The sequence below is a fragment of the Haplochromis burtoni genome, unplaced genomic scaffold (assembly GCF_018398535.1).
Source record: "Haplochromis burtoni strain Fernald_Lab_line unplaced genomic scaffold, NCSU_Asbu1 Contig_10, whole genome shotgun sequence".
NCBI classification, from domain to species: Eukaryota; Metazoa; Chordata; class Actinopteri; order Cichliformes; family Cichlidae; genus Haplochromis; species Haplochromis burtoni.
This window is the reverse complement of record NW_024582371.1, coordinates 2,999,099-3,011,797: the sequence shown is the minus strand read 5'-3', so window position 1 is coordinate 3,011,797 and position 12,699 is coordinate 2,999,099. Positions and strand designations below refer to the sequence as shown.

At 41.8% G+C, this 12,699-nt stretch overlaps 1 protein-coding gene across 1 annotated transcript in view; it reads left to right on the top strand.

The window, feature by feature from the left end:
• LOC102297680 (BTB/POZ domain-containing protein KCTD16) overlaps positions 1-9,146 on the top strand; it is a 12,490-nt gene extending 3,344 nt beyond the window's left edge. Inside the window, exon 2 of the mRNA XM_005921230.3 lies at positions 7,881-9,146. Within this exon, the coding sequence (XP_005921292.1) occupies positions 7,881-8,332 (452 nt within the window). The 3' untranslated portion in view covers positions 8,333-9,146. The remainder of the gene's footprint in view (positions 1-7,880) is intronic.
• Positions 9,147-12,699: the final 3,553 nt, after the last annotated feature.

Here is a 12,699-nt window from a genome sequence, read left to right as displayed (position 1 = left end):
TAGATAGATAGATAGATAGATAGATAGATAGATAGATAGATAGATAGATAGATAGATAGATAGATAGATAGATAGATAGATAGATAGATAGATAGGGTGATGTATAGGCACATCAAAGGTAGACAGGCGGGACAGGCCTTTCTTCACAGCAGCACAGCAGCCTGCATCCACTCTCAAAACTAATACTGTAACCTGATTCTAAATGTGGGACGCTGGCTGGCCTAGGGCAGGTAGTCCTAAGCTAAGAATGCATGTAGACAAGTGCACCTTCGGGGATGGCAGAAAACAGATGTGCTTTGTTGTTGTTTGTTGTTTTCAGCTGAACATTTTACTGCTCTCTTTTTATATACCCTCTCCTCCTTCTAACAGAGACTCACATAGTGGGGAAAATGGTCAGAGGGAGGATGGGTTTGTTGAGTCTCTAAGAAGAGCAATCCAGCGCGGTAAGAAAAAAAAGAAAATGGAAGAAAAAAAAAACGGAGGACTTCCTTCCAGCCTGTCAGTTTCTTAGCATCATCCGTGTTGCTCTTCTTGTTAAATGCGTCAGTTGTTTTCTGGCTCCACTGTCTGGCAGCATTAGTGTGGACTCCACATATTCATAATCTTTTCTGTTAACAGTCAGGGGACTTTTTCCTCTCATCATGTTAAGACACTCTTATCTCAGTTATTGTCATCCTCACCTGCGCTGTAGAATAGGCTGCCAGCTTCTCCTCAAACTAAAACAAATGATATTTTCATCTAAAAGGGCAATCTCCTCAGGAGGCTGCAGCCATGATGAATGATTCACATTTAGCCAAGCATGACTTGGACACCTTTTGAATAAACAACTGAAACTGCTAATGAACACACAGAGCGAACAGGACTGGGATCAGTACTTTGCTTTTAGAGGCTCATCCAGTCAACCGGGATCTTGCTTTGCAAGTTAGTCGTAATAGCAAGACAGTAAGGTGATTGAAGTCATACATAAAAAGTCATCATGAGATGAAAAATATCAATTATTTAAAATCCCAAGTCAAAACTGTGCAATTTAAAAGCTAAAAATGATTAAATCATAAGTAAAATATTTGAGAAAAGTCAAAATTATAGCTTACTTAATCAAAATGAGAAGAGAAAAAACAGAAAAAATGGGAAAGATCATAAATTTTTGAGTGAGGAATTTAAATGTGGACGTCGTCATATTCTGACATTTTCAATTACACCCTGTGCAGAGAAATTTGACTCAGTACATCAAAATATTAACCTACTTTGAGCATTTTAATTATATCATTACACACTTTTCACCCCCCTCCCTTTGACTTGCAGAAATGGCCTTATATAAGCGATTCTGTCAAGTGACATCCCAGGCAGAGACGTAGGTTGTTTAGCATGATAGACATGTTTGCTGTTTTCCACTGGTAGTGACAACATTATCGTTGTAGTGATTAAAAACTCTAACCTCCCAGCTGGCAATTGGGACCGGTCCCCTCACTGCTAATTATCTCCGGGGAAAGAGGGGAGTGCTGCTGCTAATTAAAAAGCAATCTGTGATCCCAAAATATTTCCTCAACTGCCGTCATCCACCGAGGAAGAAAAAAAACAAACTCCCTATTTAAAGAGACACTCTAGGCACCATTACACCATAGGAGAACTTTCAGGCAATTCATAAATGAAAACTAGCTGTCATCTTGGACTAAATATCATCCTAGCCTGCTCATCGGCGAAACCAGAGACATGCTCATCTTTCCCACTTTGAAAGAGCGGTGCAGAGAGCCTTGTCAAAATGGGAGTAATTTGTACAGTAAAGATGGAGGATGATTGTACTTCCTCTAGTCTGTTAATATAACTGTGCAGTCTTCATTTAAGCTGTGAAAGAGATGATGTTTGCCCATAATGGCTCCTGAACAATGGCCACAAATCGGCAGGGAAAGACAGTGAAAGTAATCAATTGCTTGGGCGTAATGGAGGCAGAGATTGGACCGTCCCTGAGCTCCCACGGAGCCTGGTTGGAGTCTGGATGGATTGGCAGCGCCTACAAGAGATGGATGGTGTTCCCATGAATAACTCATACACGTCTTAAAGAGCACCTGGGCGGAAAAATGGTTGGAAGCAAGGCGAGGTTTGTGTGCATGTGCCATTTTTTTCCATCTCCCAAAGGTAACCGAACTTTGTGCGTGACATCAGCTCACGCAGGCAATCTGCTCCACCCTGGGAGTAAAGTATGAGTTTATTAAACATCTCAAAGGGAAAATCGAGTCTTTGAAATCAATCGCTCTTTGAAAGATTATGTTGTGGCCTGTTTTGCGGCCCTGCCGCATGGTTTCTAAATGTTTGACCTTCTACAAGCTTTTACGATTTCTACCCAGTTTTAACCTAATTTTCCTACAACACAAAGAGCTAGAACCCAACATGAAAGCTGGAATTGTTCACGTTTAAGACTGTCTGTGCATACTGATTGTCCTCTGGTTTAAGTATACTGTAACACAAGTGTGTGACAAACTAAAAAACGCAATATAGATTGTCATTGATGATGGATTTTAATCAGTCTTAAGCAAATTGTACACTGAAATGAAAAGACTGGTCAAGCTTCAGATTTTAAACTTTGTTGCTACTTACCATGTTTTACTTCAGACAAACTAAAAAAAAAAATTGAATACATATTTAGGTCTTCACATCACTTTTTTACCGAACATATATGCAAATAATCACATTTTTAATAACTGCCGGGAGGTCTCGTGGTGATATCTACATGTATTAGTTAGAAAAATTGCCATAAAGTGTGTGAAATTCTACAGTGCATAACTTTAAATGCTGTTTACTTGGAAAAAAGTTCATTCTCATACTCTGAGCCATAAAGAAACCGTTCCAGTTTTATTCCCATCTTTATTCCGAAGGTCATTACACATGGGCTGTATTCATACATCATTCATAGCCTGATTTATAGAACATTTTGTTCCAAAAAAGATGGTGAAAATCTATTTTTTTTTTCTAGCTGTTGAGAATTTCTTTTCTGTTTTATTGAGTAATAAAACCCCAAATTCCCTCTGTAGACCCTACAGTCTATATCAACAAACTGAAACACAACTTTTTTAGCTGACTTCATCCAATAAAATAGATTGTTGTTCTGAAACATTTTGTGCACACTGCCTGGGATTCAGACATAATCGTTAACCGTTAATCAGCTAAGGAGGTTTTATGATTGTATCTAACCCTTTTCTCATATTTCTCTGAAGACTCTCCCCCCTTAATGGAATTGTGCAGGCAGCACTTACACAGAAGTTATTATTTTAGTCTCTGCTTCTGCTATTTCTGCTCTTTGAATCTGCTGGAGAGCAGGTATAACAGCTCTTTCTGTCTGACATTTAACACCTTTACGATCCCTCCAGAGATACTTAATGGCTGCTCGGGTGTGAAAGTCTTCACATTATGGACAGGACTGAGTGTTTTCTGAAGAAAAGGGGATCCCCTGTGTTGGTATGCAGAAGGAGACCGTTGTATATTAGTCACTGGCATGTTATAGGTTTTTTGAAGGTGTGTGGCATTCTGCAGTCACCAACCAATTCATTAGGTTGAACTTTTGCCTTTAGAACATTTTTCGTGCCATAGACTGAGATCTGGTGACTGTGGAAGTCATTTGAGTACAGTGAACCCTTTGTCAAGTTCAAGGAAGCAGTTTGAGATTATTTGAGTTTTGTGACATGAAAATCCTGCTGCAAGCAGCCATCATGGATGGGTACACTGTAGTCATAAAGTGATGGACATGGTCAGCAACAATACTTTAGGCTGTCTTTTTTTAAAGACATTTTAAAGACTTTATTTAATCTTGTTACAGCAGCACAAGGGTCAGGAAGAAAAAGTGAATTAGAAACATATTATAAAAAAATAAGATGAAATAGGTATAATAGGGTACAAAAATACGTACAAATATGCACAAATTGTTACTATATCGAGTAAGACCCTGTATACTCAATGCTCATGTGGAACTAAGGGACCGAAAGAGTACCAAAAAGTCCCATTGTTCCATTTTGACGAGCCCGTTTGAACTGTAGCCTCAGCTTCCTGTTCTTAGCTGATGACACTTGCACTTGCTGTGGTCTTCTGCTGCTATAACCAATCTGCTGCCATGCCATGTAGACACCGTCTACATGTCTAAATACACCTAGCTGCTGACATGTGATTGACTAATTTGATATTGGAGGCAACAAACAGTTGAATGGGTGTACCTAATAAAGTGGCCAGTGAATGTAGTTGATAAAGTATGCACAGTCTCGTACTCAAACTCATTGTTCAGTGTACTTTCTTAGATTTCCCTCTTTGACTAAAACCAACCTGACAGGGAGAGGGACCACAAACCCCTACCCCCCACGTTCTCCTGAGGCATCATTTAAGGGATGAATAGAGCACTGCAAACTACTCGGGACACGTCCTCCCTTCATCTCGCTTCATCAGTGCTTGTGCAGAAGAGGGGTGTGGCTCTGGGTCAGAGGACAGGCCTACAGGGAGAGGCTGATATAGACATTTCAATCTGCCTGCTATGCTTGTTCATCTCCCTGTCAGGGAGACACTCAGCGGACAGCCACCCTATGACTCGGGAGGGGAGAGCACCCGCTTGTCATTAACAATCAGCCAGTCATGCTGTCACTGTCCTCATGGAAGGGAGATAATTTCAGCCAGAGCAATGAAAAACAACAAGCCATGCTTTGTGTCCTTGAATTAGGTCACGTAGTCCTTTTTTGGGACGGGTTACCCCAACTTCCCAGCTCCTTCTCATCACTACTGCCAATAATGGTTGTTTCAGTACATTAGGGTGGCTGCATGGAGGTAATTAATATTGACAAATTCAAATGTATGCAAATATTACAGACTTTATTATACACGGCAGGAGGTTTGACACAAACTGCTGAAGTGATACTTCTGCGGCAAATAAGACTATCTTGGTGAAATGGATTACCCTCTCCGTGTAAGGACAATCGCTGCCTTTGCAAGACAATTCTTTATTTTTCTGCTCCAAGGACATGCTGACCTAAATTGTGAGCTAACAAGCATGTAAACTACTTCCTGAGGCAGGAAGATATATATATATATATATATATATATATATGTGTGTGTGTAACTGGATATAGAGGTTGAAAAATATAAGATGAGAAAGTTGTATGAGCTTACTCTCTGAATAGCTGCATGACGCATGAATATACACATTCATCCTCCAACACCAAGTTAATAAACGGGCCAATTTTCTACATGTTTTTCTTTTCTTTTTTTTTTGTTTTGCTTCACGCCCAAAGTCTTGGCCTGAAAATATTATTTCATAAGAGAAAACACAGCAACTGGAGCTTCATACTCTCAGGTCTCACAGGCTTCTCTTGTGTTTGCACAAATAACAGACAGTAATGAAAGTGAACAGAAGCAGACATGTTTATTTCAGAATTTTTAAAGTATCTTTGTGCCTGACTCCAACAGCTTTGATGTGAAATGCTCTTTGTGTGTGTGTGTGTTCCAAACTTTCATCCGTGTAGATTGAGGGCACAGTTCACACCATATTCACATTTAAAAAGCAGATCTGGGTCACTCACATCTGAACGGGACATAAATTGCATTCTGGCCTTGTGGATTTGTACTATAACAATGTTCTTGTTGCCTTTTTCAAAAAAAAATTATTTTGCCTCTCAACTTTCACCACACGATTGTGCAGAGTCTCTTTCAGATTGCATGACTGGAGCACAGCGCTGCTCTGCCTTTAAAGCTGCCATCATCAGACACCCCTGATGACTCAGTTTAGGAGCACAGTTAAAACCAATCTCTCCTCCTCCCCCCAGTGTCTGGCAAGAATTCCTCTGACATTTTGCATTTGAGTTTGTCAGATCGCTGTGCCTTCAGTCATGTCCTACTTTTCTGCCATTTAAAACCTTTAAACACCTATAAGCGAATGCACAGTTCACCAGAACCGTGTAAACCTGGCCTCTGCAGGCACGGGGACAAGCGTTCCCGCTCTCCTCAGAGGTGGAGAGGATACCCGGTGTGACAGGCCTGCTCGCGCCCCGTGCTCTGTGCAGAGCTCGACTCCCTCTCTCTGTGTTATTTATGAGAAGTGCAGGCACAGCCCAAGTCCAAGGACCATCCCTAGTCAGTTAATGTGGTTGGAATATGAGCTCTTAGACGGGGTGTATAGATCTGAGAAAAAAAAGACAAAAAACACATTACAATCAATGGCTTCCCTGAAAAGATACCAGAGTGTATCACACCCACCCAGTTGTTTAAATGCACCTGTGTTTCCTGAAAGTCTCTTAGTTGTTTACTGACTAGGCTCTGACGGCAGAAATAAGAACCTCACAACTTCTCCCCAAACGCTCAGATTTGTCTTTGTGTTACTGACTGCGTGGCAAGAGCCCATTTCTGTATCCATGCTCCAGCAACATGAATTGTTATGGAAAACAAAAATAAAAAGGCAAAAACAGGTGCTTCTCAACCTCATTGGCGGCTTTGATACAATCCATTCCCCTGCATGGGCTCAGAAATTTCATGCTGCTATTATTGGGTGTTGGCTAGTTTCCTAAACGGGTTTCCCCCTCTGGACTACAGCATCCATCCATTTCGAAACAATGCTCAGCCTCCTCCTCTTCATCCTCCTTGCTAAAGAGCCTGCATCCATTTGCCTGGTGCTGTTTGTCTGCCGGATTCAGTGGGATTCATTATGTGGAAAGGGGAGGGGTAGGATTGGCATGCTGATTGGCCTCTTTACTCATGGATTAGCCATTAAAAAGCTGTTAGTGACTCTCTCACTATCAGCGCAATGCAATCATCGTGCTACAGATAAGGTCATTATTACTGTCTGCGCAGAGAGGTTAAAATCCCCCTTGAACTATGCTCAGTTTAAATTGGCGCATGCACTGGAGGGAGTAATGGACAAATTATTGCTCCCTCTGAGATATCACTGCTATGTGGTCTGTATGATAACACTGGGGGGAAAGCCATTAATATGTTTCTGTGTCCGCGAGTTTATTCCTCATATGCTGGTGTTTACGCATTTCAACCTAAATGAGACATACTGTGGCTATTTTTGGAAATAAAAGACAGCTACAGTGTTTGCTGCCTTTACTTGAACACTTCACAAGCCAGCGGGCAGTACTGTACAGTCCATAATTAGCCGTGTAGGAGGATGTGAGATGAGACAAGAAGAAGGTACGGGCAGAAAAACAAAAGACTACAAAAAAATCTTTAGTTTGTACCTGTTTGCTGCTCGCTGCAGAGCGTGAGTCACTGTTCCCAAAATTCATGATAAGAGATTGCAGCACATCAGAGGTCTACATACATCTACCCATCCTGCAACATGCACTGAGCTGACTCTAACCATCTGAGATAAATTGTGCTTTGTTTGCCTACATTTTCCTGGCCCGGTGGCTCCCCCAGAGGTGTAAAACATAATCCCAGACTTATTTGACTGAGTGATCCGAAAACACAAAAATCATGCGCCACCTCCTTGGCAGCCAGGGTTACAGCTCCAATAAGAAGCTGCAACAGCAGAGCAGATTGCTTTGGCTCCGAGACAAGCTTCGCCTTGGGAAAAGGTCTTTAAGGGAGTCGCACTGAGCTGCACTGAGCTCCGAGGTTCTCCTTATCAGGGGATGCAATATGCACAGCCCACCAGCTCTTTGAAATTCAGCAATTAAATGTCAAAGCCAATACCTCGCATGTTCTTACAGCTGTGGCCTTTTTTGAATAATTGAAAGATACTCGTGTGGACACCGAAACTGCTGTGCAGGCATTTGTCAGCATTTGCTTGTTCACTCCAACTTTTTCGGTCGATTACTGTGGGGATTTGTCTCCATAAAGACTGTTTGAGGTGGTTTTCTGCAAACTGCATGTGGTCGGACCCCACTGACAAACCTTTTTGCATTGTCTTGTAGGCGGACCTTCTCGGTGGTCGTCCTCTCACTGTGACTGCTGCTGCAAGAGCCACAAAAGCGAGCGCGAGGGAGAGAGCGGCACATCCTACAACGACCTCTCCACGTCCTGCTCCGAGACCCAGTCAGAGGCCAGTTCCCCTCAAGGAACCGTGATCTGCGGGCCCGTGAGCCGGCACTCCAACATCCAGACGCTGGACCGGCCGGTGCCTAAAGGGCCGGTTCACATGCTGCAGCAGGCAGAGATGCGCCGCAAGACTGACATGCTCCGTGTGAGAACCTTTGGAGTGCGGGAGCGAGAGGCTGCGAAAAGGAAAGCGAACAAGGAGAAGATGACTCCCGAGCAGGAGCTGGAGAAATGTATCCAAGACTTCCAGCGCATTAGGATTCCCGATCACTTTCCGGAAAGGAAGTACATGTGGCAATCAGAGCTTCTGAGGAAGTACCATCTCTAAATATAAGAGTGGAGGAGAGGCCAGAGAGAGTGAGAGATGGTGCCGTAGTATCATTTAACCATCAGTGGAGAGCATTAAACTGCATAGGCAATACACTGCACCCTCTAAGACATACTGTACTAGAAAAAAACAAAAACAAAACTGTGGCCACTTTCCTGCCAGGATGACTAGCCAAGCACACACAGTATGAGGCAGTGTGAGTCATTTATTTGTGAGGTATGCACAGTGTTGTGTACGATATGCACATGTGTAAATCAGGTTTCTCCTGCTGGGGCTGACATCACACACACACACCCTGTTCTCGCTTCGCGGAGCTGAGAGGCAGGAAACACTACCACTGACAACAAAGCAACCTCAGGGGCAACATCATTTCAGTTCATCAACTCACCACATACTGTATGTGCAATAGCCCACAATAGCTATTTTCTAAATGGATGTACCCAGATGGTGCTGTGAGTTAGCAACGGATTATCACTATACGTCACCGATGCAACATATACTTATAGTACGCTTTGAAAGCAGCACTGCATGTCATTTCACTCTTATCATAATTATGCAATATCAAGCAAAGTTTAAATTCACCGTTTCGTGTGACAGGTAAAAGTGGCGTGTCAGGACCGAGGCCGACTTCACCGAAGAAAGCACTGCCTAGATCTGTTTTGCCATTGTGAAACTTTTTGTCCATTGACGTCATTATGTGTTGGATAGCTGATGTTGTGTAGGTAGAGTGTATAATGCCAATGGATACTGATCTAATCCTTGATTGTATGTGTGCATAAAAAAAGTAAATAAATGAGTAAGAATTCTGTTCCTTCATAATGAGCCTTCTTCAAAACTTTTACAACTTTTAACAAATGATGACCTACTTCAGTACTTACACTTGCTATTTTGTTTCTAAGAGTGCTTTAAGAGATTGATATAGCTTCTGGGTCTGAGAAGCCAATGCAGCAGTACCTTTAACCTGCATTCCTTCTAATGGCCAGCAGCTCATTTTGTAACTCATGGTGGTTATTATAGTCAGAAAGAAGGATTATCCAGGGTGTGTGTGTGTGTGTGTACTTAGTTTTACAGTTAAACCTGCCCCTCCCTCATCATGTCCTGTCTCAAAGCACCAAGACTGATGGCAAAAACGAGACGCTATTTCTATCTTATATATTGTCTGTGGTTTACTTTAATAAATATAGCTACTGAAAGTGCCCGAGTATCTACGTAGTGCAACCTGGTAACTTGTGAGGTCAACAAAGAGGCTATTGTGCACAGATATGAATAGAGATGTACCTTCAAAGTTTGGTTAATTTTTCATGCCCACCTTGAAACTAGTGATCCTGCTTTCAGGTTTTGAAGTTGCATGATCATCCGGTACTGTGTGAAAGCCTCGAGCCACTTCTCATTTCTTTATATTTTACTTCGAATGAGCATAGGGTGCTTTGTGGCCTTAAAAATTTTGAGGAAATTGGACATGTAGAAGACAAACAAAAAGAAGAAGTGGCAGGCCTCAAAAAATAAATACATTCATGTTCTTAAGAAATGGAAAAAAATCCAAAAGAACAGACCAAACAGTCAAAACAACACAACTGACAAAACTGTTCATCTGCTCAAGTTCCTCAAACATTATACTGCTAATATATCTGGTTAGCTAGCTCAGTGCTGTAAGCTAGTAATTCTTCTAAAGTAAAGCAGTTTCCTGTGTTTTTAAGCTAACGTGTGTGTGTGTGTGTGTTTACTTTTACAATTAATCATGTCCTGTCTCAAAGCACCAAGACTGATGGCAAAAACGAGACGCTATTTCTATCTTTTATATTGTCTGTGGTTTACTTTAACAAGTATAGCTACTGAAAGTGCCCGAGTACCTACGTAGTGCAACCTGGTAACTTGTGAGGTCAACAAAGAGGCTATTGTGCACAGATATGAATACAGTCGTACCTTCAAAGTCTGATTAATTTTTCATGCCCACCTTGAAACTGGTGATCCTGCTTTCAGGTTTCAGGCATGATCATCCAGGCTACCATCTTTGCTACTATCAGCTTGTTGCTAAAACATAACAATTTGTTCCCATTTCTGTGAATCAGTGAAAAATGCCAACAATAACCTAGTTTGTCAATAATCTAGTCAATAACCAAATGTTATACTAAAAAACAAGAGGCAGTTTTCTCTATTAACACCACATCTGGGTATTTAGTTGACATTTGTTGTGTGTTGCTCCAAGCAGCTTGCTGAGCTTAGACTGTTTCAGTTTTTTCATGTAAGCCATGGTGTTGACATCAACAATTCATGGGGCCCATACCCTCTGTTGTATAGGGCTAATTGCTGTTTTTGCAAAATAGCTTTTTATTGTTTTGATTAGAGTCCTTGTTGTGCTGGAGACCGTAAATTTGATCACATCTGTGACTATTTTCACTAATTGAACTCCAGATTTGCAGGTTGTAACTTGCTTCACCGTAAATTTCTTCTTCCCAACTCCTCTGCAAAGAAAAACCTTCGGTCAGATGTGGATATTTTTAAGTTTCATTAGTCCAGAGTACCTACCTATTTTTTAGAATCCCAATTTTGAGCTGATGGGCAACCCTGAACACTGCAGTCCTTGGCTGACCACTGTGTTTCTAGTACTCAGTCATAGGCCTTTGTGCTCGTGAAGACCTGAAAGAGTTAGACAGCACGTCTGGAAAGAATTATATAAAACCTCTGCCTGTAACAGACTTTGCTGAGGCAGGATGATCACATCGTCGTTTTGACCACTCTTACGGTGTGAAATTTTTATCTTTTCGGCAACATCACTGTTTCAGTATAGCTTTCATTTCCCTTACAAAGCTGTTTGTGTTTTACTTATTAATCCTATTCCTGTTTATTAGCATTAGTATCCAGTGGTAATGGACACATTGTGATCTGTACTGTGACCAGGTGGAAGAGAGCCTGGAGAGGTGGAGGTATTCTCTGGAGAGAAGAGGAATGAAAGTAGAAGCGAGACAGAACATGCAAAGAGTACAGGTAGTGAAGATGGATGGAGTTAAAATACCCGGGGTCAACCATTCAAAGTGATGAATAGTGCATAAGAGAGGTGAAGAAGACATCGCAGACAAGGTGGAGTGGGTGGAGATAAGTGTCAGGGGTGATTTGTGATGGAAAAATAGAAGCAAAAGTGGAAGAGAAAGTTTAAAATATGGTAGTGAGATGATGTATGGATGGGAGCCAGTGGCACTGACAAAAAGTAAGGAGGCAGAGCTCAAGGGGGCAGAGTTGAAGATGTTAAGACTTTCATTCAGACTGATGAAGACGAACAGGATTAGAAATGAGGCACAGCTCAGGTTGAGTGTTTTGGAGACAAAGTTAGAGAGGCAAGGCTGAGATGGTCCGGACATGTGCAGAATGGGAATGGTGGACATACTGAACAAAACATGCTGAATATGGAGCTGTCACACTGGAGGAAAAGACAAAAACCACAGGGAAGACTCATGGATCAGGACAGGGTGAGATGGATGATAATCTGCTGTGGCAACCCCTAAAGGGAGCAGAAGAAAGAAGGATAAGACTAGTATTTGATGCGTATAAACAGTACACTTGTTTCCTTTTGTACAAATTTCTGCAAACTGATTTGAAAACATTTTTCTTTAAATGTAATCTCTGTTCTGCTTATCCAGGTATATTTATTAAGCAGCCATACCAGGGTTGTTACAATAAACAGTACTGTTTGTTATTCATAGGTCGACTACACAGATCATCGAAGGCGGATGCTGACATAGTTTTAGATACAGACGTTTAGCACAGTATCATGTCTGCAGTTGTTTTCACTTACAAAGTCTGCTTCTGACACCAACATCTGAAAATGAAGTATGTAAATACGCCTTCCATGTCCTGTTTTCCTCCACACAGAGATGCCTTATAGATTTTCCACATACAGAAGCTCGTCTACGCTGGAAACAAAACCATGCTCCCTTGAGATGCACTGCATCACCTGCTCATCCCACACAAACTGGCTTCATTTAAGAAGTGAAATAGATCCCTGCTTGTTGACATTTTAATGTCTGCCTCATCCTCTCGAGAGGATCTTAAAGAAAGGCGAAGAAAACCATAGCATAGAGAGCACTATTTTTAGCAAACAGATTTCTGCAGTGTTCCTTACTGCATCCGTAAGGAGCGAGGCTTAGGGAGCGTATCACTGCAACCCAAAAACAGCCCCTGCGATGATAGATGAAGACCTGCTTCTCTCTTGAGGCAGCCAGTGTCCTCCAACACAAGTTCCAAGGAAAAAAGCTTTGTTATAGGGCTTGGTGATTTTTGCTCTGTCTGCAGAAATGCATTTGATAATAACCAGATTATAAGTGAGGAAGGGGAATACCTCTCAAGAGCTTCCATCAGTGTCAGCTAAGGCA